Raw genomic sequence first — 21389 nt, 5'->3', positions numbered from 1 at the left:
AACAGACTGTACTTTAAACAGGGAACCTGATGGTCAACCTGATGGGAATTCACAAACGGCAGGTGTCACAACAAATTACTGATGAAAGAGAAAGTCAAAGAGAAGATGAATCTCTTTTACCACTAGAATTCAAACAAAGAGCCAAGTTTGCTATACAACTGCTAAAGAAACGGAAGTGAGGGGGGAGGCAAAGAGGTCAAGAGAGGCCAGGGGTGAAAGTGGACAAATGGTGGAAGGAGAGGGGAACTGAGACCACATCTACAAAAATGTCCAGAGGAAAAGATCCAAAAAAAAAAAAAAAAAACAAAAAAAAAACCCAACCAAACTCACTGCTGTTGAGTCATTTTCTGACTTAGAGACACCTCCTTGGGTTTCCTAGGCCGTATCTCTACAGAAGTGATTGCCCAGTCTTCCTTCTGAGGAGTGGCTGGTGGGTTTGAACCACTAGCCTTCTGGTTAGCAATCAGATGTCTTAGGTACTATGTCACCAGAGCTCCCAAAGCAAAGGATACCAAAAAGGAATTCACAAGAGGTACAAATGGCCAATTAGTAAGCCTCAAAAGTTAAACTTTACTGTAATTAAATAAAAGCAAATTAAAGATAACTTCAAATATCCAATAAATTCACCCAGATTAAACAAGACGGTAATATACAACAATTAAACCAAGTGTGAATGTTGGGGCTGGCATTTATAATCCTGGCTGGAATATAAAGAGGCAACATTTCTCGGTTAGGAAAGCTGACCAACAATTCCATTAAAAAAAAATTAACAGGAAATAATCACATACATGCGTAAAGATGTGTAACGTGTACTCATTGCATCTATATTGTTGAAAAATTGGAAACAACCTAAACAGTCATCAAGAGGGGTCTGGTGACATAAATGAGCATACAGTACTGCAATGGGCCATTACACAGCCACTCGATACTGTGTTAGAGATGTACAATTAAGATATTGAAAAATTCTCATGATATATGACTCAAAAAAGTTACAGTATCTGAAGTGTTAACCGAATTTTATACAAAACCTCAGTGTAACTGTACATACTTACACAGAAAAATACCCCTAAACACCAAATCAACAAAACCAAACTAAACACCATCACTGGTTATTTCTGGATTTGGAAAGACGGGTGATTTTTATTTACTTCGGGATGCGCCTCTGTCTTTTTCAAGTATTCCACAATAATCACGTATTATGAGAAAAATATGTGGTAACTGTTTAAAAGACGCCCGTGGTTGGAGCATTCCTGGTCTACAATTGTCAGAGTAGCCGATACTTACTTTAATTGTACAAGTCACCTTCTTTCCTCTCACTTCAGGGCTGTCTGCAAACGCGACTCTTTGTCACAAGAGCTGGGACAGAAGCGGTGCCCTTCACAAGCCCCAGTTTAGACAGCGACCACAATCTCAGGTAACAGGAGATACTTCCACAGCCGCCCGCGGGGGACTACTTCCGGGAAAGAAACGGAAGTAGAAAACGCACAGGCGCAGTAATCAACGATCGGTCGCTGGTCACTGTCCACTAGGCCAACGAGGTTTCTCTAGTGACAGCCACATTGCCGTCTCTAACCGGAAACCTTAGAGACACTTCCGCCCATATTAAATATGACCCATCTTCCTTCCCCCCCCCCCACCTCCCAGGCCTTTTCAAACTAGAGGCGGGGGTGTGGCCTCTTAGAATAAGCACGATTGGCTCGGGAGATACCCGAAAGCGTCTCTGATAGGGCCCTAGAAAAGGACACTCTAGCCTTGCCAGCGGCGTTGCGCTCTGTCTCACGCTTAGATCCAGGAACCGCCCTTTTCCGGCTGCTCTCGATAGTATTTTTGGGCGGATAGAGGAGGCCTCGCAAGGTACTATGGGCATAAGAATGGCCGCTTTCAAGGTTCGGATTTTGGCTCTTTGAGGCCGCCTGAGCGAAAGGTGGCAGCGCCGGCGTCCTAGAATCCCGGACCGTAGGGTCCAGAGAGTGGGGCTCGGTGCGGTGAGTTCTTCCTCCCTGACGGCGTCAGTCGGGGTCACTCCCGGCGGCGGATATAGATCCCTTACTCAGGTCCGGGTTTGGAAGGTTTCTCCTCTGGGTCATTGTCATCCGACTTGCCTTACCTCGGGGATGCTGTTCCTGTCCTTCCTGCCTCGGGCTCTCTCCTTGCTCTGGTCAGATCCCGCACCCTCTCCAGGCCTCCGCTTTAGCCCACTCCCTGACCGATGCCCAGTCCGAGTAAAAACCGAAAACCAAACCCATTGCCATCGAGTCGATTCCAACTCAGAGAGACCCCCGTTGGGTTTCCAAGGGGTAAATCTTTAAGGAAGTAGATTGCTCCGTCTTCTTTCCGCAGAGCAGTTGGCGGGTTTGAACCGCTAACCTTCTGGTTAGCGGTCAAATGCCTGAGGCACTGCACCAGCCGAACTCCTTCCAGGCGGGGTAGGGGCCCTTATGTAGTCCTCTCTTCTCTTAGGTGGGTATCGCTACCAGACAAGTTGGTGGACCATCAGCTCTAATGGAATGTTAGCTCCAAGAGGGCGAGGATTCTAGTCTCTTTTGCTTTCTGCTCTATCCCTATTGCCTAAAACAGTGATTGGCTCAGAGAAGGCACTCAATGATTGTTGAATCAGCAAATCCAGCTTTCTTCGTCACTATTTTTCTTAAACCCTGTAATCCTTGTCCAGAATCTAGCCTCTTGTCACCTTGTGTTTTGTTCTTAACCGCTCTTAAGTCCTGTCAGACTCCTTTTCTTCTGCTGCTGTTATCTTTGTTTGCTGTCTCTATACATGTGTGGCTTCCTGTTCTCCTTTGATATGTTTAAGTTCGTTCATTTATTCATTCATCAAACGTTTATTTTACTAGGTGCTGGGCTATAGCAGTCAACAAGATAGACATGTTTCCCTCACCTGCATAAAATGGCATTCTAGAGGTATATTTCCTAGTTCAAAACTACTGATAACAAAGCCTATATATCTAACTCCGGATTTTGTCACATGCTTACAGTTGTCACCAATGTGTATCCATCTCTTTTCCATTCTGCCTGACATTTTCAAAATACAGCTCTTGTTTGTGGTTGATAGTACATGTTCAGTCTGTTTGACAATACTCAGCTGGGTAGTTCAGTAGAGCTTGGCAAAATATTCTGGATTCTGGTGGTACCCTACCCCTCCACGCTTCCGCTACTTCACTGACTTGTTGGAATGAGAGGAATTATGCAAGCACTCAGGTCCATGTTTGCAATGCTGTGTATTGAGAAGCAAGAGGAGTTTGTTAATGAGTTGAGGGCCAAGAAGTCTTAGTCACTTAAAATGTATTTCAGAAACATCATTCCCTAATCTAGAGTTTCTCATCAATGTTTTTGGTGAATATGATAGTTATTAAACAGATTTTGATTAGTATAATGTAATTCTTTTCTACAAAACACACTGGTCTGAGAAGAGCCACTGGAGTGTGAGTAACTTGGATGGCAGCCTAATAGCCCAGTGTCCCTACTCTGTTGTCTCTACACTTTGAAGGGATAGATGGAGTGGAAGAATAGCAAGTGTACTTGTGGGAAAAAAATGATGAGGGACCCAATTAGTAAACAGGAGCATGGTAAATAAGGTACCATCATTTAACAATTTATGTAACTCTTTACGGTTATAGTGGTTAAGTGCTCAGCTTCAAAGTGAAAAGGCAAGGGCAATTTGAAACCACCAGCTTCTTGGTGAGTGAAAGATGTGGCAGTCTGCTATTGTAAAAATTTACAGCTTTGTAAACCCCATGGGGCAGTTCTACTCTGTCCTATAGGATCACTGTGAGTTGGAATCAACTCAGTGGCAATGGGTTATGGTTACAGAGAGCTTTTCACGTATATTCTTCTTTTCTCTTTTTTGTAATAACTCCATATTTTAGGTAAAGCGAGATTTTTTTTTTTTTTTTTCATTTTATAGTCATAGAAACTATTGCTAGACAAAGATTAACTTATTTGCTGGCAGTCATGCAGAGAGAAAATGTCAAGAACCTGGATTCTAACTCACTCTTTCTGACTTAAGATCTGTAGGGTTTCCACTGTCCTACCTGTACACAAGGAGCTCTGGTAGCATAGTGGCTAAGGCACTTGACTGCTCACCAGATGGCTGGCGGTTCAAACCCATCAGCCACTCCTCAGAAGGAAGGTTGGGCAATCCTACTTCCATAGTGATACTGCCTCGGAAACCCAAGGAGGGGTCGCTATGAGTCAGGGCTGACTCGACAGCACATAACAACAACAACAACAACAACCTGTACACATGCCACCATGCTCTGGTATCCATCCCTTAGTGAAGTCTTTTCTTGCTTGGATGATACCCTCTTGGACTCTAGAGGCAGGGGAGGTTGTTTCTGGTGTGTGTTAGGATTGGGAAACGGGGTTTTCTTTGTTACCTAGTGCTGCTATTGTAGAAACACCATAAGTGGGTGGCTTTAACAAACAGAAATTTATTGTCACAGTTTAGAAGGCTAGAAGTCCAAATCCAGGAGTCCAAATCTCTGTCAGCTCTGGGGAAGGTCTTTGTCATCAGTCTTCCCCAGGGTCTAGGAGGTTCCCATTGCAGGGTCCTCAGATCCAAAGGACATACTCCACTCCCAGCTTTTCTTTCTTAATGGTACTGAAGTCCCTCCTCTCTGCTTGCTTCTCTCTCCTTTCATCTCTTGTAAGATTAAAAAGTGATGCAGGCCACACCCCCAAGGAAACACCCTTGCACTGGCTCAGGGTTGTGACCTGAATAAAGGTGTTACATCCCATCCTAAGCCTCTTACAACTGATTGGCTGATCACATCAGATCATACCATGGGAGAGGATTACATCATTACATAGCTGCCGATCAGAATCATGGCCCAGTCAAGTTGACACACATTTTTGGGCAGCATGATTCAATCCATGACAAGGTCTTTTGGGATTGTCACTGAGTTGATTGAAAGTTCTTGGCAAGAGATAGCTAAAGATAACCTGGTCTTGTTGCAGGGGAGGTGAGAATTAACCCTCTAAATATATCTATTACAGTGGGTATTCTGGGATATTTCATAGCCTAGTCTTACCCCCCCCACCCCCATATCTGGTAGCACATGGTTTGCCTTCTTTCTAGAGAAATTTCAGAGCCTGTGATGGAGGACAGCAATGAGGATGCTTCAATCCATCGATTAGAAGGCACTGATCTGGACTCTCAGGTTGGCGGTCTTATTTGTAAGACCAAAAGTGCGGCGAGTGAGCAGCATGTCTTCAAGGCCCCTGCTCCCCGCCCTTCATTGCTGGGACTGGACTTGTTGGCCTCCCTGAAACGGAGAGAGCGAGAGGAGAAGGATGATGGGGAGGACAAGAAGAAGTCCAGAATCTCGTCCTATAAGGACTGGGAAGAGGGCAAGGATGACCAGAGAGACACGGAGGAGGAGGACAGTGATCAGTCTGGCCCAAGTAGCCGAAAGGACAGGTAAAGACCTTAGGACAGGTTGGCTTTTGAGGGAATGAAAATGGTGATGAGAAAATAACTGATCTCTCCGTTTTTTTGTTGGCCATTTAGAGCTTTATGATATTGTTAGGATTCTGTAGTTGAGAGTAGGTAGGAATTGATCATTTCTTTATATTTGTGGGGAGACCTCAAAGGTGACTAGAGAATTAATGATGGAAGTCAGAAATGCTATGTTGTTGCTAGAGGTAAGCCTGTGATACCAGGGAGATAAAGTGGAAGAGGACAGATCACTTGTTTGGCACTGCCAAGCTCTCCTTTTGGGACAAGGTTTTTGGCTGTTGAGGGGCCCTTTATCAGTTACGCTCACCTTTCAGACATTATCGATCTGCCCGAGTAGAGACACCATCCCATCCTGGTGGTGTGAGTGAAGAGTTTTGGGAACGCAGTCGGCAGAGAGAACGAGAACGCCGGGAGCATGGTGTCTATGCCTCATCCAAAGAAGAAAAAGATCGGAAGAAAGAGAAATCACGGGATCGAGACTATGATCGCAAGAGAGATAGAGGTAACTGTCTGGTATAGTTCTTACTGCCTATTAAACATTCAAATTAATGTATTGGCCTTTTCCTGTTGCAGGAGCTTTCTTAATGTCTATTAATTAGAGAGCCCTTTTTGCAAGGTAGGAGTCCCTGGGTGGCCACTAACTAAAAGATTAGTGGTTCGACTCCACCCAGAGGTACCAGAGAAGAAAGGCCTGGGACTCCCTTCTGAAAGATCATAGCCGAAAAGCCACGTGGAGTGCAGGGCTGTTCTGAAACACGTGGTCACCGTGTATTGGAATCGATTTTGATAACAAACACAGAGTTTGTAATATTATTGGTGATAGAAAAAGGACAGTGCTCTGGAGCAAAGCTAGACATAAAATCCAGTGCTGGCTTTGCTCAATATTGAGTTTGTCTTTTTTTAAAATTTTTTTTGTGATTTGGGTGAAAGTTTACAGTGAAAATTCATTTTCCATACAACAGTTCATACACATTTTGTTTCATGACATTGACTGCAATCCCTATAACGTAACAGCTCTCTTCCCACTTCCTCTCTGTGGTTGCCTTTTCCCTTTGTCCTTCTTTCCTATGCATTCCTGCCCTCTGGGCTATCTCCCTGTGCAAACACTGACCTTCTGATCTTCCCTTGTTGACTGGTCTAAGGAGTGTACCTACCTGGTATAAATGTTCACCTTATACGCTTGTGCATTGTTTGACGAGAAGCTATGGGAGTGAGTTCAGTTCCAGGCCTGAAGAGTGACTAGGGGCATTGTCTCGAGGGTTTCACCAGTCTCTGTGATACCAGTAAGCCTGGTGTTTTTTGTTTTAAATTTTATTTTGATTTGGGTGAAGATTTACAGAGTAAATTCACTTTTCATACAGCAGTTCACATAATATACTTTGTCTCATGTCGTTGACCAAAATTTACAATGCCACAGCTCCCCTCCCACTTCCTCCCCATAGTTACCTCTTCCCAGTGTCCATCCCTTCATACTCTTCTGCCCCCTGAGCTGTCTCCCTGTGCATAAGCTGCCCTTCCTTCTCCCATGATTGTTCTCTCCAGGGCATGTGTCTATTTGAGGTAAATGTTTAATTCACATGCCTGTACTTTGTTTGGCTGGAAACCACAGGTGTGGCTTCAGTTCCAGACCTTCAGGGCAGCTAGGGGCCATAGTCTCAGTGGTTCCACCAGGCTCTATTGGACCAGCAAACCTGGTCCCCACCTTCTTTTTTTTTTTGCCTCCAAATGATTTTGAGTTTTGTTCCACATTGTTCTCCCTCTCTATGCAGGATCTCCTACATCCTTTCCAAGTGGATGACAGTGGTAGCCGGGCACCATCTAGTTCTTCTGGTCTCATAGTTGTATAGGTTGCAGATCGGATGGTGTACCAGTCGCTAGGACTGATTGTTTCCATTAATTTTGATCATCTTCTTCTTGACGAGGAGAGACCCATTGTTGCATCTAGATGGCAGCTTGCTAGCTTTTAAGATCCCAGTCGCTACTCGCCAAAGTAGTAGGTGGAACAATGTTTTGTATAGTATGTTATGCCAATTGAGCTTGATGTCCCCTGCGACTATGGTCCCAAGCCCGCAGGATCAACTACTCGGTCGCTCTGGGTAGCTGGTAAGCCTGGTGTTTTAATGATTTTGAGTTTTGTTCCACATTTTTCTCCCACTTTATCCAGGATCTCCTACACTGATCCCTTCCAGAGTGGTTGACAGTGGTAGCCTGGCACTATCTAGTTCTTCTGGTCTTAGGGTCATGTAGGCTAAAGTTTACATGGTCCACTGGTCCCTTGAACTAATTCAGCTTTTGTAGCTCATAGCCTTGTACCTCTTAAATAACTATTAACTACTGTAGACTTATAACTACCATTTTTTTTTTGAATTATTCCAAGAAAATAACTTACTGTGAGTTTGAAACTTTCTAGCCAGTAACTGTTTCTCCCTTTAAAGAATGGGAAATGTGAGTTTCAGGAACCATGGATGGCATAATAGCAGTGCAGATTGTACCTGTGAGTGAGTGGTAGCAGGCCTGTCCTTTCTTGAGGTTTAAGATGGGCAGGACACACATTTCCTAAGCATTGCACGTGGCTCTCCGTAGATGAGCGGGATAGAAGTCGGCACAGCAGCAGGTCAGAGCGAGATGGAGGGTCAGAGCGCAGCAGCAGAAGAAATGAACCAGAGAGCCCCCGACACCGACCCAAAGGTAGAATTTGCTATTTCCTGGTGGTGGGTTGTGGAACTTCAGGTGTATAAAAGGTAGAATGAGTGGCTCCTGTTTTCAGTGGGTTCACTGTGGGCAGTGATTCTGCCATTCCTCTTGGAATAACTTGGTTCAGAGTTGGGGCTGCTATAACCCTGAGTCTCTAGAGATGGATGTATTTCCTTTCAAGAGATAGTCCTATTTGCTGAACAGGCAATTTTCTACTAAAGGGGGGATTAGGGGCAGGAAGAGGACTTATTAAAAAAATTCTTTGTATCCAAAAGGGATTTATTTGCAGAAACAAGGTAAATATTCCTTAAAACATGGTTAGGAACAAAATGAAAACTGGTCTATTAAAATCAGAAGTCTTTAAAACTGTCCAAACCATCCTATTTATTAGAAAGGAGTACAAGGCTTATAAGTAGCAGAAGAAATAAATTTGGGGAATTGACTTTGGGCTGATTGTCGTAGTGCCACTTCTTGGGTAAATGAGCTGTTTCCAGTGAGTGTGTCTTGTGTGGCCCCAGATGCTGCCACTCCTTCAAGGTCCACGTGGGAGGAAGAAGACAGTGGCTATGGCACCTCAAGGCGTTCACAGTGGGAATCACCCTCCCCGTCGCCTTCCTATCGGGACTCAGAGAGGAGCCATCGGCCTTCCACTAGAGATCGAGATAGGTGGTGTCCTGGGCAGATCTCCTGGCCATGTCTCTCTGGGTGGGTGGCAAAGGGTGGGTGTGATGAAGCGGAGGGATCTGGGAGGGAGTAGTTGGCAGCTGGGAAGAAGGTCTCAGCTTAGTGATAGTTCACTAATGCTGCCATTTCCCAGGTCTGTGAGGAGTAAGTACGCAGATGACACGCCTCTGCCAACCCCATCCTACAAATACAACGAGTGGGCGGATGATAGAAGACACCTGGGGGCCACCCCACGTCTTTCCAGGGGCCGAGGTAACTCACAGTGGGAGGAGGAGGCAGGGAGCAGGACGTCTGATCCTGATGAAGCTGAGCTGAAGGTGCACTGCTGGGGCTTTGTGGCTTGGAAGGTCTGATCACAGCCACCGGGCATCAGCTGGGCTCATGGGGACTGACCTGCTATGTGTTCTCTTTTAGGAAGGCGTGAGGATGGTGAGGAAGGAATTTCATTTGACACAGAAGAAGAACGGCAGCAGTGGGAGGATGGCCAGAGGGTAAAAGCTTAACGTCTTTGGGGACTGAATGAGAGGTGTGTGTGTGGGCAGGGGGGCAGGAAGGGGAATTAGCGCATGAGCCATGCGTGACCCTTTGGTGGTTCTGGACTTTGATGAAGTTGTTAATACTAGCTGAGTTGTTCAGTCTCGAGGCCCTGGGATCTCTTTCCAGAGGCACCCCTTCCCCAGGGAATCTTCTCACTTAATGCTGTAGGTCAGACCTAACTTTTCCTGTTAGGTGTTGATGCCACTTTGTGGTTAGTCTAAGAAGTTTGTCATGATGGGCTGCACCTCTATAGTTGTCCTTATGCCCAGTGACTCACGTTGGAACACAGGGTAGGGTGGCCTCTCTCCTGTTCCCTAATGAGGGTCACTCCATGACATTAGTGACTCCTTACCACACATCTCCTCCCCTCCTGGCCATGTCTTACACACGAACTTGACCTGCTCCTTGTTTCCATCACTTTGTTTCATGTCCTGCAGCAAGCTGACCGGGATTGGTACATGATGGATGAGGGATATGATGAGTTCCACAATCCCCTGGCCTACTCTTCTGAGGACTACGTGAGGAGGCGGGAACAACATCTGCATAAACAGAAGCAGAAGCGCATTTCGGCTCAGCGGAGACAGATCAATGAGGTAAAGTCTCCTGCAGTAGTTGGAGTGGATTCAGAACCAGAGTTGGTGCATGTAGCATAGGCAGTGGGTCATGTCCAGGTGATGACACCATAGTTCATCTTCCCACTGCCCAGCGAACAGCTGTAGATAAACATCTGGAATAGAGGAGAGCTGGGCACAGAAACTCCAGAACATGACTTCTCTGCTTCACAGTACTTCTTGAGAGGTGCTGTGGATGGGTGCCATCGTCTGCCCACTCACTGATACAGTGGGCCCTGGCTCTGTGACCTCTGAGCTTTGTGTCTTAGTGGTCAGGACTGATAAGTGGAGCCAGGGACTGTCTCCATATGGTGGTTCTGACTTTGGGTAAGGTGCTGCTTCTTGGAATCAATTACTGAAGGTAATTTGGGATCAGCTACTCTTTAAGTAGCTATAGAGTTGAAAGACCTGTGACATCTTTGTTGCTACCCATGGCCCTCTAGTCAAGACTTGATGGGTGGACTTGCTCAGTTACCTTTCTGGATGACCTTCCAGCTGTAGTCTGAGTTGACTTCCCATTGTGCCCTCACAGGATAACGAGCGCTGGGAGACCAACCGAATGCTCACCAGTGGTGTGGTCCATCGGCTGGAGGTGGATGAAGACTTTGAAGAAGACAGCGCAGCCAAGGTGCATCTCATGGTGCATAATCTGGTGCCTCCCTTCCTGGATGGGCGCATTGTCTTCACCAAGCAGGTGAGGTTCCTCTGTGGTAGAGAGGAGGAGAGAGGAACACTTAAAAAGGAGGAGGGAGGGACTCTCTTGTTGATTTTAATGATCAGTGGGTGATTTCTTTTCTGTCAACCTCTTGTAGCCAGAACCTGTCATCCCAGTCAAGGATGCCACTTCTGACTTGGCCATTATTGCTCGAAAAGGCAGTCAGACAGTACGGAAGCACAGAGAGCAAAAGGAACGCAAAAAGGTGGGTTTCTTGTCACCTGGAGCTGAGAAGTCTGTGTTTTTTCCTCTTTTGTAAGAAAAGCCTTATTAGCCCTCATAGTTCGGATTCCTGTTGGAAGTGAGAGGACACTCAGAGCAAAGGTCAGCCCTAGGGGGCAGGGCATTGTGTTCCTCCACCAGGCCAAGTTAAAACAACCACAGGGCATGATGTTTTGGGAATTGAGGCTCTAGAGCTGGAACGCATGGCTTGGTCCCACTGTTGCCCTGTGGGAATATGCCACCTGCTAAATGGACCTTTTGTCAAGCAGGCTGCTTTTCTTCTGCCCACAGTAGGGCTACAGGATGGAGCCGATTTGCTTTATTTGTCTTTTGCAGGCTCAGCACAAACATTGGGAACTGGCTGGGACCAAACTGGGAGACATAATGGGCGTCAAAAAAGAGGAAGAACCAGATAAAGCTCTGACAGAAGATGGCAAGGTGGATTACAGGTAGGCTGCCTTGGCCTCCAGTGGCTTCCCCAGAAACCTGGGGGCTCTCCAGGGCAATGGCAGTGGAACTCAGAGAACTTATGGCTTGTGAGCGAGAAGGTGATAACACACTGTGAATTTAAGGCAAAAATTCTATCCCTTTAGGCCTCTCTCTTTACTATCTTCAACTTTTACTAGATATGATTCTTACTAGCACCCCAGCCACTAGCAAAAGAGCATTTCCTCTGTGCCAGGCAGCGTTAAACACCCCTCACATAGTCACTCACTGAGTTTTCACAACCGTTCTGTGAGGTGAGTGCTATCCCTGTTTTTCATATAAGAAGTCCAAGGACCCGGGAGGTAAAGTAACTTGTTTGAGCTCACCCGGTGGTAAATGGCAGGGTTAGGATTGCCCCCGCAGCCTAGCGTCAGCCATGCTCTTAGCCACTCTGCTCAGCTGCCTTTCACATGTTCAGTGGAGGAGCCTGGGTTTTGTTGTCTTAGACTTCAGTTCAATATAAGAACAACTATTTTGAACAGAGGTTCAAAAATACAAAGGGTTGTGTTACCAGGTAGTGATTGCCTTGTTCACAGAGGCATTAAAGCAGATGTTGGATAACTGCTTATTGGACTCCTGCATTGGGCAGGTGGTTGGGCCCAAATGTCCCTTGTGAGTCTCATTCTGTGAACACTCTGAGGTCCTGTTGAGCTGTGTCAGTAGTTAATGATTCCCTGTACCTCTGTGGGAAATGTCCCCCAGTGAGAAGTTGGTAATATTGATCAAACTTGTCAGCTCTAGTTAATTCAGTCCCTTAGGTGTGCATTGTGAGGTGACTGGGGGAACTCAGGGAAATGAGAGACAGGAGGCTTGACTGAGCTTGGTGTAGATATGACAGAGGGAGGCCTCTTTGAGGAAGGCTAGTTTGAAAGACTGCATAGATCAAGTAGCACTGAACTGACATCTTTTTGCTGTGCAGTCTTGGGACATGGACATGCATCAGATATTTGAGTGCTTTCAGTAGGTTAACTGTTAAGTGGGACTGTCCTCCTAATTCTTGGAAAATGAAGCCTTATTGACTCTGCCAAGAGGAGGCAGAATGTCTGACTTCAATAAGAGTGCTCTGCAACCCTGACAGGAATTCCTCAGAAGACCAGTGGTGATTTTAACCCTTTTTGGGCCATGCTGAAATCACCCGGGGCTGTATTCTGTACACTGAAAAACCTAGTAATCGAGTAACCTAGTAAGCTCTTCTCTGGTCAAACTCTTGAGGCCATAGTGTTTGCCCACTTGGCAGTCTGTCCCTCCATTGATCCATGTTTAGTTCTGTTTGACCCTGGGGTGTGGTGTGTGCTGGGATGATGAATTCACTGATAGCGGTTCCTGCCCCTCAGGCCTGAGAAAAGAAGCTGCTCTGATGACCTGCTGCTCTAGTGCCTCAGAGACATACTGCTTCTTGTGGAAGTAGTTGTCATTCTGGGTGTAGGAAGAAGGGTGGCCACCCAGTTAGGAAGGAGTTGTGCAGGGGACTTAGGCTGCTTTGTGTTCTCAGGACAGAGCAGAAGTTTGCAGATCACATGAAGAAAAAGAGTGAAGCCAGCAGTGAATTTGCAAAAAAAAAGTCTATTCTGGAGCAGAGACAGTACCTGCCTATCTTTGCAGTGCAGCAGGAACTACTCACTATTATCAGGTAATTCCACCTCTGAGCCCAGGAAGTCCAGTACAGGTTTTCCCCCTGTCCAAAAGTAGAGTGTTCATATGCAACCTTTCATAAGCCAAAATGGTGTAAAGCAAAGAAACTGATCATTCGTTTGTATGAGAAAAAACATGTTGACTGTTCCAAGACCTAAAAAATAACCTACCAAATCATCACAAGTAACACATAAAACCTAAAATAACACCGACATGCAGTGTTCACAGACACAATTCAGAGCTACGGCAGCCTGATGCTCAGTGCAGTTCCCAGGGCAGGAGCTTGGTGACGTGGGTCTCTCTGCTTAGGGTGCACGCTGCCTCTTTAATGGCTTGCTGCAAAACAAATGCTGAGTGCCGCTTTCACTTTTCACCTTTGTTTTGTGAAAGGGAGTATCCTCTGGATTTCTTTGGCTTAGTAACAAAAAGTACTAATGTAGGTCTTTAGTAAAAGTCAAGTGGCATAAAGCAAACTTTCAAAAAGTGGGGGATACCTGTATTCAATCAGGTGTCTTTGTTGTCTCCAGTATTTGTCAGTAGCTCTTTTTCTTTTGTGTGTTGCATCTGGTGGAGAAGGGAAATCATTTTTTCTCTAACCTGTGTGTTCTACACAACACTGTATGAAGTAAGCAAGCTGGTATCACTTACAGTTCACTCCGATCTCAGATTGAAGTTCTTTCCCCTATGGAGTCCTACACTCATTGCAAGCATGCTATTTGGGTAGCCAAATGTGGGGATGGCTGGTGGCAGAGTCTTCTCAGAGTCTTGGATTTGAGCTTCTACTGGGTTGATTAGCCCTTTGCATCTCTTCCGTGTAGAGATAATAGCATCGTGATTGTGGTTGGGGAGACAGGGAGTGGGAAGACCACTCAGCTGACCCAGTACTTGCATGAAGATGGTTACACGGACTATGGGATGATTGGTTGTACCCAGCCCCGACGTGTGGCTGCCATGTCAGTGGCCAAGAGAGTCAGTGAAGAGATGGGTGGAAACCTTGGTGAGGAGGTAAGTGGACATAAAGGCCATTTTGGTTATTGCCTGACAGCTCCTGTCCATTTGTGTTGAAGGGTGTCATCTGTTTTAAAGTTTTGGGTTGTGCTGGTGATAAGTTGGTGGTTATTTTCAAACCATCTCTCTGACCTTCCAGGTGGGTTATGCCATCCGTTTTGAAGACTGCACCTCAGAAAACACCTTGATCAAATACATGACTGATGGTATCCTGCTCCGTGAGTCTCTGCGGGAAGCTGACCTGGATCACTACAGTGCCATCATCATGGATGAGGCCCATGAGCGCTCCCTCAACACCGATGTGTTGTTTGGCCTGCTGCGGGAGGTGAGGGCTGAGGGGCCCCAGTTCCTCCGTGTCTGCAGCTCTGACCAGAACACTGCTGGTGCTTAGTGGATGTGGGCTGGTCTAGTCTGTGAAACACGAGGCCAGGGTTTGCCCTGAGGCCTCCAGGTTGCTGGGTTCAGACCTGACTTCATAGTTGAGCTGTCTTAGCTGAGAGACTCACAGTTCTTCTTTGACTTGGGCTCCATCTGCTCTGTCTTCAGGTTGCTGTGAATCTAATGTGTTGGTTCATCAGCTTTGGTTTCTGTTTTGCTTGGAGTAATGCTGATGAGACTGGAGGGAAAAAGCCCAGGGTCCCAATTTTGGGGATGCCTCTGACTGTCATCTCCTTTTAGGTGGTAGCTCGACGCTCAGACCTGAAGCTCATTGTCACATCAGCTACTATGGATGCAGAGAAATTTGCTGCCTTTTTTGGGAACGTTCCCATTTTCCACATCCCTGGTCGCACCTTCCCTGTTGACATCCTCTTCAGCAAGGTACTGAGGCTTCCGTTTTTAAACTGGTCCTGACCTCTGAGGAGAAAGAAGCCAGTTGCAGGCATCAAGCAGGGTGCTGAGTTGGGAAGGGTTTTATGGGTATGGTGGGGCTGGCTGGTGGGGTGGCCTGCAACCCCAGGACTCGGGAACAAAGGACTGTTCTCTGGGCGAGGTTTTGTTTCAGTATTTTTTGGGCTGAAATACAGGATTCAGGGTGGCGCTGGGAATTCTTTCAGGGCCTCGTGGCCACACTCAGGCATAGGTGTGTCACCCTGAAAGTTAGCATGCTCTAGCCTAGACTGGTGGCTGGGCTGCCTGGCCCTCACTCTTTGTGTCCTTGATGGTGTCCCTGTGTGTCTCAGACCCCACAGGAGGATTACGTGGAGGCTGCAGTGAAGCAGTCTTTGCAGGTGCACCTGTCCGGGGCCCCTGGGGACATCCTTATCTTCATGCCTGGCCAGGAAGATATTGAGGTGCGTGCTTTGGTCATGACTGATGAACAAGTGTGTCCTGTGTCCAGCAGTTTGGGGCTCTAGTCTCTTATGGCTGTGCTCTGTGCCCTCAGGTGACCTCTGACCAGATCGTGGAACATCTGGAGGAACTGGAAAACGCACCTGCCTTGGCCGTGCTGCCCATCTACTCCCAGCTGCCTTCTGACCTCCAGGCCAAAATCTTCCAGAAGGTGTGACAGCAAGAGTGACTGTCCTGGGGCCCCACCTTTGTCCCTCGTACCCCTGAAAAGAAGGCAAGGGAGACACTGCCTCTTAAGTAACCTCCCAGGAAGCAGCAGAAAGGATGGTACACTTCTGGCAAGGGCCAGGTGGGGGTGGGCTCTGCCCCCGTGGGGTCTTTTCTCATCTGAGGGACTTTCCCCTGCTGCACGTCTCTCTGCTCTAGGCCCCGGATGGTGTTCGGAAGTGTATCGTTGCCACCAACATTGCTGAGACGTCCCTGACTGTTGATGGCATCATGTTTGTTATTGACTCTGGTTACTGCAAACTAAAGGTGAGAGAATGCACAGGAGGCAGGGCCCTAATCCTTCACTCGGTGCAAACTCTAGTGGGAAGTCTAGTCCTAGAGCCTCAGCCCTGGAGTGATGGCAGCACGTGGAAGTGGTGGTGTTATGAGTGCTGACTTTGCTTTGTACTTTTCCCATTCAGTCCTTGTGATAACTTGATAAGGCAGGCAGTTTAAATAGCAGTGGAGATTGCAGAGCTGGCATTTATAGGTTTAGGTTCTTGAGGCTCCTGGCCCCAGGGGGATGCCTGGCCTGCATTGCTGAGGCACTTCGTCTGACATGTGTAGCAGTCATAAACATCTCTGCCTCAGGGCTGCCTCCCCTTCTTTTTCCAACTCTGTCATCAGTTCTTTGCTGCCTGCTCCTTCTTAGGTCTTCAACCCCCGGATTGGCATGGATGCTCTGCAGATCTACCCCATCAGCCAGGCCAATGCCAACCAGCGGTCAGGGCGAGCTGGCAGGACGGGCCCAGGTCAGTGTTTCAGGTAGGAGCCCTGTGCCAGCCTGCCTTCCGGGAGTGGGGGGCGGGGGGGGGGGTAGGGCCCCAGCAGGGGTTCCTGGCCCTAGAGCTGACTTTGAGACTCCAGAGAGCTCTGTGGTCTGAGTGGCCTTGGGCCCTGGGCAGACCCTCACTGAGTTCCTGCACTAGAAGAGCAGTAGTTCCAGCAGGCCCGCCTCCCTCTAGGTAGGAATCTCAGCACCCACACCATTGGTTCTTTTTCACTTTTCCAGTTATTCTCTGTTTTGTTCTCATTGAAGGAAAAAGAAAAAGAAAATTAACTGTAGAAACTGATAAAATTCTGAATGTAAGGAAGGACATAATACCCAGTTATAAACCTGGTCCCCAGGCTCATTGGCTCCAGAAGTAAAACACATATATGAGAAGTTCTAGCTGAAGAGCTGAACTGGCAGGGCAGCGTTCAGGAGAGTTGAATGTTGTGAATAAAAGGAAAAGTGAGAGACTGGGTGGGGAATGAGAATGGCTCCTCCCTTTCTGGAATTTCAGCTGCTCACCTGTGATCTTCCACCGCAGGTGCCTGGGGTGTGCCTGGGGTGTGCGGCCCAGCCCGGTAAGAAGCTCACCAGGGCAGCACCCTGATGATGCAGCAGAACCAGGGGCTTTCTCCTTCACAGGCTCTACACCCAGAGTGCCTATAAGAATGAGCTGCTGACCACCACGGTCCCCGAGATCCAGAGGACCAACCTGGCCAACGTGGTGCTGCTGCTCAAGTCCCTTGGGGTACAGGACCTGCTGCAGTTCCATTTCATGGACCCACCCCCGGAGGACAACATGCTCAACTCCATGTACCAGTTGTGGATCCTCGGTGCCTTGGACAACACAGGTGATGTGGCCCTGGAGCCTGGCATGGCCTCACGGGCCCTGGGCTTTGGGTTTTCTGCCACCCCCCTTTCTGCTGAATGCCTGGACTTACTCCTCTCCCCTAGGTGGTCTGACCTCCACTGGGCGGCTGATGGTGGAGTTCCCACTGGACCCGGCCCTGTCCAAGATGCTCATTGTGTCCTGTGACATGGGCTGCAGCTCAGAGATCTTGCTCATTGTCTCCATGCTCTCGGTCCCTGCCATCTTCTATAGGCCCAAGGTGGGAGAAGTGGCTAGGATTGTAAGGCATGTTATGGAAATTTGCAAGGGCATTTTTTTTTTTTTTTTTTTTATGTTTTGGTATGGTTGTGCCTGAGCCCCCACGTTTTAGAATAAATATTTTATCATAAATTATGTTCAGTTTTCTTCTAGTATTAGGACATTATGTTGATGTGTTGGCTGTTCTATGTTGTTAGGTGATAGTGAGAACCTTTGGGACGTACTCAGTAGGTCTGGCTGTTCCCTGGGCCTAGTGTGAAGATTTTGTTTTTCCTTCCCAGGGCCGGGAGGAGGAGAGTGATCAAATCCGGGAGAAGTTTGCTGTCCCTGAGAGTGATCATTTGACTTATCTGAATGTCTACCTGCAGTGGAAGAATAATAATTACTCCACCATCTGGTGTAACGATCATTTCATCCATGCCAAAGCCATGCGGAAGGTGGGGCTGTAGCCCAGAGGAGCATGTGTGGAACAGTTGGGGGAGGTGAGGGGACTGAGGGCGCTACCCTGCAGCCCATGTGTCCTGTTCTAGGTCCGGGAGGTGCGGGCCCAACTCAAGGACATCATGGTGCAGCAGCGCATGAGCCTGGCCTCGTGTGGCACTGACTGGGACATCGTCAGGAAGTGCATCTGTGCCGCCTATTTCCATCAGGCAGCCAAGCTCAAGGTGAGCACAGGGAGCCAGTGGTGCTGGGGCTCCAGCCCTGGCCTGACACCTGCACAAAGCTCTGCAGATCTGGGTTTCCTGCCAAAGCCTATGTCAGGGCAGTTTTAAGGGATGGGGAAGCTGCCCAAAGGGCAGAGTTTTCCTGGCCTGTCACCTGCTGTGTCTCTTTCCCAGGGAATTGGGGAGTATGTGAATATCCGGACAGGGATGCCCTGCCACTTGCATCCTACCAGCTCCCTCTTTGGAATGGGCTACACCCCAGACTACATCGTGTATCATGAATTGGTCATGACTACCAAGGTGAGTCTCCCAAGGCTGCTGCCATAATGTAGGCCCTCCAACTGGGCCAGTCTCTTGTAACCCTTCACTGTCTCTGGTCTGAGCTTTTAGCTGGGGAGACTTGAGGTTGCATGTGTTGCTCTAAGGGGAGTTTGAGGTTGGTTTTCAGTTGGAGATTGGGGAAGTTTTTTTACTTGCTTCCTCGGATGAGCACCGTCTTTTGCCATCATTAGGAGGGTGTTCTGAGAGGCTGGGCCTTTTCTCTTGGATCCTAGAGACCATTTTTCTCAAGCATGGAAGAATTTAGAGAAGGGATTAAAAGTCCTGTCTTGGGGGCTTTTCCTTGCTGTTCCAGACTCACAGTCTGGGCTAGGGTTCCTTCCCACTTAGCTGCTTATGTGGAACCACGCTGGGGAGGGACAGCCTGACTCATTGGCCCTTCTGTGATCACTACTGCTGCCACTTTCTACCCACAGGAGTACATGCAGTGTGTGACCGCTGTGGATGGAGAGTGGCTGGCGGAGCTGGGCCCAATGTTCTACAGTGTGAAGCAGGCAGGAAAGTCACGGCAGGTGAGGAGTCTGCCAGTCTCTTTTCACTTTCTCCCCCTAAGCCCATCCACATACCTCATTTATTCTTCTGGAATGTGTTCATGTCTCAGAGGTTTTGTCATTTGTCTGTAAATACTTAAGTATGTTTTTGTTACTAGTTGTTTTTTTTTTTTTTTTTACCTGTAAGTGTAACCTCCATGCTATTATCATCCCTAACAAATTTGTTAATATAATCTTCATTTCCAGTTCTTTCAGGGTCCCTAGTTATCTCAAAGACAACTTGTAGGATTGGTTTGCTTGAATTAGGATTGAAACACTGCATTTGATTACTAGGTGTTTGAAGTCCTTTGTTCTAAACAGTCTCTTTCCCTGCTTTGCCTTAAATGACATTAATTTATCGAAGAAATCAGGCCACTTGTTCCATGGACTGTTCTTTATTTTGTATCTGGCCAAAATCGGCTATTCTGGCTGATTCCTTCCTTATGGTGGTTTTTAATATGTGCACCTAACTTGGCATTTTCACTAAAGGCTTGATTGCACTAGGGGCAGGTATTTTAGGAAGGGTGCATAGATGTGGTGCTGTGTACTTCCTTTAGATCCCACAAGGAGGCACGGAAGGACTCGTCATCCCACTTGTAATGGTGCTAAGATTGCCATCAGCCTGATACTTCTTTCTTCAATTCTCTATCTATTCCTTCTACTTAATGATTCAGTATCCACTGATGACCATTACCTCAGTGGTACTGTAGTTAAGTGCTCAGCTGCTAACTGAATGGTCAGCAGTTTGAACCCACAAGCCACTCTGTGGGAGAAAGATGGTGGCAGTCTGTTTCCAGCCTAGGAAACCCTATGGGGCAGGTTTGTTCTGTCCTACAGGGTCACTGTGAGTTGGAATTGCCTCGTTGGCAGCAGGTTTTCACCGTGTTGCTGGATTTTGTTTCTCCCTTTCACAGCATAGTCCTCCTTACATTGGATCTGTACACATCTATCTTCCTTAATGTCTGTCCTTTCCAGCCAGCTGGTAGTGTCTTCCCTGTTTACTGTAGTTTCTGGCATAGTTGTGAACTTGATAAAAAAATTGTAAGCGCTGGGTCAGGTCTCAGTTTTCCAATTTCCACTTTGAATCAATGAAAACAGCAGGCTTTGGCCTCAAAAGCAAAGGTGGCCTTGGTGTTGAGACAACAGATCATGGCCCCTGCTTCCGAGAGCTGGCCTGCTCCATACAGTGCCTGGTTTGCAGCAGAGAGATGGGTGTAGTCAGGCCGCTTCACTGAAGTAGTTCAGCCAATGCCCGCTTCCTCTCTCTAGGAGAACCGCCGTCGGGCCAAAGAGGAAGCCTCCGCCATGGAGGAGGAGATGGCACTGGCTGAGGAGCAGCTGCGAGCCCGGCGACAGGAGCAGGAAAAGCGCAGCCCCCTGGGCAGTGTCAGGTGAGCCCGGTGGAGTATGTGTTTAGAGGTCTGGATGCAGAGAAGAAGGATAAGAGAAGCTAAATGTGTAAATGGGTAATGGAAGTTGACTGTGTGTGGATGGTGCTGTGTGGAGGCATACGTGCCTTATGGGGGCAGGTGTACATCTGCAAGCCCAGTTACTATCTGTCATGTGTGATCAGTACCTGAGGGGGGGCTTGGATACAGAGCAGGTTAGCTTTACTGACAGGCTAAGAGTTTGGAAACCAAAGAGAAAAGAGCTTTGGGCCTGTGTGTCTGTGTGGTGCTGGAGTGGCAGCCTGGAGAGGTGGGAGAAGGCTACCTCCATAGCTGAACTCCAGGAGATGAGTTAAAAAAAAAAAAACAATCTCTTATACCACATTCCTTAATGGAGATCAGAATGAGGTAGGCTTCCTTTATTTTATTCTCCTGTTTCTAATCAAAAATAGAGAAGGAAAGGCAAGTGGAAATGTGTTGGGGGATAAGAGCCTTCAGCCCCACAGCTTCTTTACACACCAGTTGGAATCAGCAAGGCTCAGACCATTAATCCTACCCTGTGTCCTGGGTTGGAGTAAGGAGCAAGGTCTCCTAACCTCTTTTCCTATGTCTCCAGGTCTACAAAGATCTATACTCCAGGTCGGAAAGAACAAGGGGAACCCATGACGCCTCGCCGCACCCCAGCCCGCTTTGGGCTGTGAGCTGAGCTGTGCCTGGGCGGGGAAGGGGACCAGATACTGTCCTGAGCCCTCCGGCTGGATGTCCCAAGCCTCCGGACACAGGCCCCTCATTTGTATACTTTCATCTGCATACATCTGCTTATGGCCCTTGGGGGAAGTTCCTGCTGATGCCAGGCTCTGCTACCAAGGAAGGAGGAGTTCCTCAGTGCAGGCTCTCGGAAGGGGCTGAGGCTGCTGTTTGGCCCAGCAGAGCAGCTGAGGTGCTGCCAGATCGAGAGGTGGCCAGAC

The 21389-nt window shown here is 47.7% G+C and overlaps 1 protein-coding gene across 1 annotated transcript; it reads left to right on the top strand.

Moving 5' to 3' along the window:
* The first annotated feature begins 5111 nt into the window (after positions 1 to 5111).
* On the top strand, positions 5112 to 21122 carry DHX38 (DEAH-box helicase 38). The gene is made up of 27 exons (XM_042780862.1): positions 5112 to 5434; positions 5788 to 5975; positions 7574 to 7576; positions 8057 to 8161; positions 8686 to 8833; positions 8985 to 9103; positions 9266 to 9342; positions 9826 to 9981; positions 10532 to 10693; positions 10812 to 10919; positions 11273 to 11385; positions 12915 to 13052; positions 13873 to 14059; positions 14202 to 14387; positions 14741 to 14881; positions 15244 to 15354; positions 15447 to 15563; positions 15779 to 15886; positions 16272 to 16384; positions 17034 to 17242; positions 17346 to 17500; positions 17781 to 17936; positions 18030 to 18164; positions 18339 to 18464; positions 18920 to 19015; positions 20303 to 20424; positions 21038 to 21122. Exons 1-27 carry the CDS (start codon positions 5112 to 5114, stop codon positions 21120 to 21122), a joined length of 3687 nt encoding a protein of 1228 aa, XP_042636796.1.
* The last annotated feature ends 267 nt before the right edge of the window (positions 21123 to 21389 follow it).

The sequence above is a fragment of the Orycteropus afer genome, unplaced genomic scaffold (genome assembly GCF_000298275.1).
Source record: "Orycteropus afer afer isolate SDZICR_OR568_19922 unplaced genomic scaffold, OryAfe1.0 scaffold00067, whole genome shotgun sequence".
NCBI lineage: Eukaryota > Metazoa > Chordata > Mammalia > Tubulidentata > Orycteropodidae > Orycteropus > Orycteropus afer.
The sequence above is the reverse complement of the archived record's forward strand: the minus strand, read 5'-3'. Positions and strand labels throughout refer to the sequence as shown.